Source organism: Apteryx rowi, unplaced genomic scaffold, assembly GCF_003343035.1.
Source record: "Apteryx rowi isolate R43461 unplaced genomic scaffold, aptRow1 scaffold_11, whole genome shotgun sequence".
In the NCBI taxonomy this organism is placed as follows: Eukaryota; Metazoa; Chordata; class Aves; order Apterygiformes; family Apterygidae; genus Apteryx; species Apteryx rowi.
In genome coordinates, this window is record NW_020447308.1 from 2603405 (window position 1) to 2609991 (window position 6587).

General features: G+C 43.0%; 1 protein-coding gene across 3 annotated transcripts in view; it reads left to right on the top strand.

The window, feature by feature from the left end:
* MCTP2 (multiple C2 and transmembrane domain containing 2) overlaps positions 1-5201 on the top strand; it is a 125328-nt gene extending 120127 nt beyond the window's left edge. For all 3 annotated transcript variants that reach the window (XM_026074904.1, XM_026074894.1, XM_026074914.1), the window contains 3 exons: positions 3-112; positions 2526-2623; positions 4931-5201. In XM_026074904.1, coding sequence (XP_025930689.1) covers positions 3-112; positions 2526-2623; positions 4931-4999 — 277 coding nt within the window. In that variant the 3' untranslated portion in view covers positions 5000-5201. The remainder of the gene's footprint in view (positions 1-2; positions 113-2525; positions 2624-4930) is intronic.
* The last annotated feature ends 1386 nt before the right edge of the window (positions 5202-6587 follow it).

Consider the following 6587-nt stretch of genomic DNA (forward strand, 5'->3'; position numbering starts at 1 on the left):
AGCACATTCAACTGGACGGTGCCTTTCCTCTCTGTCCTGGCCTGCTTAGTCCTGGCAGCAGCAACGGTTATTTTGTATTATATACCACTGAGGTACATTGTTTTAATCTGGGGTAAGTACTCCATTGCTTCTCATCTGCATGCAATAAATACAATATATATCTGTAGAATGAAATCAAATAAGCTTTAAACTGCCTGTTACGGACAATCAAGCGCTGTTACTTAGAGGTGAATAAATATGCTATGAACCTCTGTTGAAACTATCGTTTCTTTTCCTTGGGTGATCTGATGCTCTACTTTTCTTAGGATTCTCTATAAGTTTCTGAGAGAAAAAGATAAGTAGATAAGCTACTTCCAATATTCTTATTGCTCTGTAAGGAAGTAATTAGCTTCCTTGTGCTGGAGCCCTCAGTTGGCAAGCCCTCAAGTTGGCAAGAGTTGACAAGAGGTGTTTGAGAAGCTCAGCGAGCAAGGCCCAGATCCCAGGAACGTTTTGGATCCTCAACTGCTCCTGTGGTCAGAGGGTGCCGTGTGCTGAGATACCGTGTGGCCCAAGAGGTCGGTCAGTCCAATGGGAGGCACTGAGCATCTCCTTGCATCAGGGCGTGAAAAGGAAAGGAGTTCCTCAGGGCTGTATAAAGGTGCATCATTTTCTTGGGATGAAGCAAAAGAGCTTTTAATATGAAAAATTGCTCAGCAGTCTTATGAAGAAGAGTAAGATGGTCTTTTATAAAAGAAGGTGGCATTCCAGCTGCTGAAGACTTTTCTTATCTCAAAATGGCTTTYGGACTTATTTAGGATGATGTCTTTTATCTCAATGTTGAGGTAAAATGGCTGAAAACGTGGGGCAGAGTATCCTCACTGAATCGCTGAGGCTTGTTCCCCATGCGGCTCTGGGCACTAGAGAGGCCCCGTTGTCCTTATGGGGCTGAGGCTTCTGCTGAAGTCTTGGCTCCCGTGGATGCAGAAAGAGGAGGGAATGAGAAGGAGCCAGCATGAAAAGCCAGTGTTGGAGGGGGAAGGATTTAGTCAAAAAAAAAAAAAAGCAAAAGGGAAGGAGAGAAATTACTGRGAGGAAAAAGTTCAGTAACAAAATATTGCTGCTCCGGTATGGAAGACATGGTGAGTACATGAAAACCCTGCATCCATTCAACATCATCTAGACTGACAGGGCCTTCAAATATGATACATGTTAAACAACTACCCTCTGGCAAGGCCTCAAAAGACCTTATGGTATTTTCTGTTTTTTAAAAATCAGGTACACAGAAAATTGTGTTGGCATTTTGCTACAAGAATGTGGCTTAAAAGCTGCATCTCATGTGAAGCAGGTACTTTTCAGAGAGAGAGAGAGAGAGAGAGRGAGAGGAGAAGGCTGGAGCAGCCATCACATTTGAAACCACTTTCAGGGAAACTAAGAGATTTTGGACAGGGGAGGGATTGGATCRGATGTTCTATTGTGATCCCCATGGGAAACCAGAATTTGAATTTTCTTGCTATTCTTTAAAAGGTGCTAGTTGTTTCCCTTCTCCCAGTGATCCTTTGCTCTTCTATTGCGCCTTCACACAGCCACATTACCAATTCCTATTTCTCAGGTGGGAAGTAGTGGCAGAGGAGAGGGCCGCAGCAAGGAGAGAGCTGGGAATGGGGCCCAGCTCTCTTGTTTTCTCATCCCAGTCCATGCAAAGAGCTGGTGCTGGCTGAAGGCCGCTCGGCCCTCCCTTTCCTTGTAGGGATCAGAAGACAACCCCTTGCAAACCCCTCAATAATTTGCAAGCTGCGCTCTCAAGGATCTCCTTCCCCGTGTAGGGACCTCTGGCAGCTGCAGCATGACTAACCCCATGGAGGATACTGGGAGCGCTATTGCTGCAGTTAATAAGCCAAGTTATTCGCCTTAAAAAGATCAAAATAAAATAAACCTAATAATAAGTTTTCACAGTTTCCCACAGCATCAGAATATGGTCAACTTGTCAACTCTGGTTCTGCAAAGAGAGGATAAGCTGTGAAACATGATGAGGAAGGGAAGKTTTTGGCAGCTTTCGTTTTCAAAAGAAATGGAAGGAAAAAGAACCTTCATGCTGCCCAGTTTCTCTGAGCCCTCCAGCTCCCTGGGCAGCGGGCAGGGGACTGTCTTTGCTCCTTAAGGCTAGCATATTTAACAGTAGTCTGGGCTGCGAATTCAGGTATTGCCCTCACAATATACCCCCAGAATGAATGTCTGCCGCAATCTTTCTTTCTTTCTTTCTTTTTTCTTTTTTTGGCCCCATTGCTGACAACAAATCATCCCCAAAGTAGAGAAATATCTTTGTATAATAATGCCCTCGACTTCTTCCAGGAGGCATTTGTGAATGATTCCACATGACAGACACCATGTGCGTGACTTGAAGTCCTAGGCACTGTTTTCACACTAATTTTTACTTGTGAATTCTTCTTCCTTTTTCCACCTTGCCTGAACAATTTAAGGGCAGAGGGGGAGGGCAGGGAATAAGAAAGCAGTTGTGTTATTTTGTTTGCTTTTTTTTTTTCCAGGCATAAATAAATTTACAAAGAAGTTTAGAAATCCCTACGCCATTGACAATAATGAGCTACTAGATTTCCTCTCCAGGGTACCATCTGATGTTCAAAAGGTAAGTAATGAATGGCCACCACCAACAGAGGCAGCAAGCCGCACTCAGAGCGGCCGGGTGCTCGGCTTGGGGAATACAATGCCAGTGCACTTTTGAATAACGGAGATAAGGAAGCAGGAAAATCCGATATGGGGGAGGGGTGRATGTTAAAAGAGAGGGGAGCCAAAATCCTTTGTCAGAAGCATAAGATGATTGCAGAAAAATTATCCTGAAATGACCTACTTAAAAATGATTTGGAAAATCACACGGCATGGTTACGGAACTATGGTCTCCATCACCTTTCTGCTCCGATATTTGTATGGAGGAAGAGGAAAAACAGTCTCTTTCATAGAGATAACCATCCAACAGATTTTGCTGAATTCTCTCTTTTCTTGAGATTGTGGAGGGGGTGGTATAGGAATTATTTCTGTGACTTTTTGTGCTTGCTGTGATTTTTTTTTTCTTTTTTCACATCAGTCATCCCTCCAAACCCCACCCACCTTGAACTCCAGGCCTCCCTCGGACAATGCTGCTCTCTCCTTTTCCCTTAGAGAAAGCCTCGGGATGCGTATAAAATGCTCTGCAGTTGATAAGATCAATCTTCTGCCATTACGGAATTACAACTTTTAATCTAACCAGAATCTCTCCTCCCTCAATTTCGGTCAAGTCTCGTCCCTTTTCATTTTTTTTTTTTAACAACAAAACTGTATTCAGTAATCTTGCCTATCTTCCTGGAAATTATTTGAACAATAAGTCCTTTAGGATGTCAAGATCTGTTTATTTCTCTTGGAGGAAGGAAAATAGTCTTGCTGGGTAGCGAGCCACAAGATATAAAGGATTCTTTCTTTTGTTTTAATCAACTGGAATCTGTGTCCCAAGGCCYTGATTCGGACGCCCCGGAGCCCACTGGCGTCATACCTTCCTCTGCGAATCGTCGTCCTTTCACAGTGAGGTGCTACTCACTGTGAATAAGGGGATCACAATCTAGCCTGTAGTGATTTTACTCTGTTGGAGATTGAAAAATAATTGCCTCCATGCCGTGTCGAGGCATCTGGTAGAAACAGGGTTGGAAAGGCTTATGGTGACATTTATTTCAAGAGGCCACCAGATTGGTTGATGGTTATACTAATAACTTGAGAGAAATATCTCCAGACTGGTGGGAGGAAAAAAGCTAAACAGAAATAATCATAGAGACATTAAGCTTTAGTGTATTTTTATTTTGTGATTGCTCTTGTAGAGTGCACTGGATTTGCAGTGATGGCTTGCATATGCCCTTTTAATGTTTACATTTAAAGATAAGCTGCTTTTCTATTTATGCTTTATTTAACATTTACATTTATAACATTTCCTTGAGTGGTTTCTATCATTTTGGGAACCTTTGAGCTCTCTGAGGAAAATGATAACTATTTTCTATGAGGGAGGACTGATAAAGTTCCTGGGATGGGGCACACCTTCCTAGAGGAATTTTCCACTAATGCTAAAAATAGTGAGCCTGTGTGACAGCCACACGCTCATCCAGTGGAAGTCATCCGTGGCACTTCCAAAGCCTGTCCATGTCCGCTTCGTTTTACGTACTATTAATGCATYGTCGTTTCACTTTGGTACTGCAGTGAGTTAGAAATTTCCTCTCTCTCTACTCTAGCCATTTACAACCCACGTGTGCTGGACAAAAGACAGAGCAGGAGGGAAAAAGATGGCACGCTCAGCAAAAGATTCCCACGATTTCAGTGGGAATACTTTTCTGTAGCACAACAGACGATTTGCTGTTGGGATTAGGCCATCTCTCAGTTTATCGCACATGTTTTAACCATTATATTGTACATGAAATTGTTTTGAAAGGTGGAGGCAGCTTCGTGCAGGTTCTGTTTGGGAAAATGTTTTCCCTTTTTGAGGTGGTTAAATATGCCAGCATCCCGAGGTCTGTGTGCAGTTTTGACAACTGCCATATTACTGCACATTGGGATCCACTTGCATTGTAACTCCCCGGAGAAGTTTATTAAACTTATAAGTTAATGCCAGAAGAAGAAGAAAAACAACTCCCAAACCAAAACAAACCCAAAAGATCTATCCTACATTGCTGAAATCAGGTAGAACCCCATGTATCTCATTAGAAGAAATCTGCTTTTAATATTTTTGTTTCAAGAAATGATGCATGACTTCTCAAATCCTTCCTGCAATTAATCCCCCATGTTCCTGTGTTTAGAAAATGATTCATTACTTTTGAACCTTCCTTAGTTTCCCTTGGTTGGTCCTCGGGGAGCCATTAACACACACTGTAGTGAGCTAGAGTTACCTAACTGCAAACGTCATGTCTATTTGTTTTTACAGGTGCAGTATGCTGAATTGAAACCATACAGCAGCTCCAGTCCCATTAGGAAGAAACGGAGCGCGCTATAGGATGCCGAGGGATTTTGGAACGCAACATCTCCCTCCGTACCCGTGCACGCACACGCTCTTCCCCCTTCCCTTCTTTTTTGGTTTGGAACAACACTATAATCTCTGCAGCAGACTTTTTTCCTGAAAGATGTGTTTTTTGACACCTAAATGCCTATCCTGGGCCGTCTTTCTTTTTGGCACGGAGACCTAGCCCAAAAAGAGTAGGGTGGGATGTCTGAAGTAGTTGGTGGGGTGGGGAGGAGTAGGGGAGGGGATGGTGCAACTGGGCTCCCTTTTTTTGCTTCGATTGCCGAGGCAAGACTGGCTGTGGCAGCGCTCCCTGCTTTATGTAGGAAGAGATAATTCCGCTTAGTGTAGCAGATCAGCTGAGCTGATGTGAGGAGATGCTCGGAACCAGTTTTTAACATATCCAGCAGATTTACATTAAGATATGAGAGCTATTCTTTTCTGAGTTAAATCACTGTGCCTAGAAAGGTTTAAGCTCTGAATTAACAAGTCTTTGATACCCATCTTCTGTTCAAGCGGTGTACATTTTAAAAAGTTTTTTTTATCATAATTAGCAGAAAGAGCTAGAAGCTCCAGCAGTATCTTGATATTTCATCCAGCACTTGTGGGTTTTTTTCCTTTTTTATTAAGAAAAATAAAAAAGCCCACCCTGTGGTTAACTCCTCAGATACTGGGATCACCAGAGATCCGTTGTGGGCAATGGATGTGTCTTCTGCCATGAAAGGATTAAGAGGACGTAGAAAAGCCTCACTCACTGACCTGAAAAGACTCTCTTGACCTGCCTTTTATAATTCCATTTTATCAGATATTTTCAGCATAGCTCTTGTTTTTTTTGTCTAAATCCAGAGAGGTCAACACTACAGCTCTAAGAGAAAAACACTTTTTAGCCTTAAAGAAACAAGTGCTTGTGCAGAAAGAGAGCCCAGTGCCCAAAGAAGTGGTTGTGCAATAGCGTGCAGGCTTTTGCCCACCRCTGATGTCTTCTTGGAGTCTCTCCTGGCAGCTCATAAGGAAAGGATGAGAAAATGAAACCATGTGGAAACTGAGCAATGAAGAGACATGAAAAAGGACCCCATTTTCTACTCTGAGGATAATGCAAATCCTTGCTTCCTTACCCGTCATTTAACTATTGTGCTTTTGCTTTATAAAATCTGGATAATGGGTGTTGTTTGACTGGGGAGACTCAGATGCAGAATCACACATAAGCCTGCCCWCTTTTAGTGGGACTGTACCCCTCAGTATGTTAGGTGTGCTGTAAGATGTTATGGAGGTGACTTGCCACCRTGATGAGTCATTGGCAGCAACAGAGCTGCAACTTAGTTCCTGTGGTTCCCAGACAGGTATCTCCACCAGCATCCCCGGAGTGATTCACAGTGCAAAGAAATGGAGAAGCCAGGGAAATAGGTAGTAACCAAAGTAACGCTTTGGATACGATCTGATTAAAGGTAAAACTGGGATTACTTTGCTCATGAACTGGAGATCTGAGTGGAGTCCTACTGTATCGTTCAGTAATGCCACCTTCTTGTAGGCCTGTTGCATGAATTTGGAGAAGGAAAACTAAAGACCAGAGTATCTTCCACTG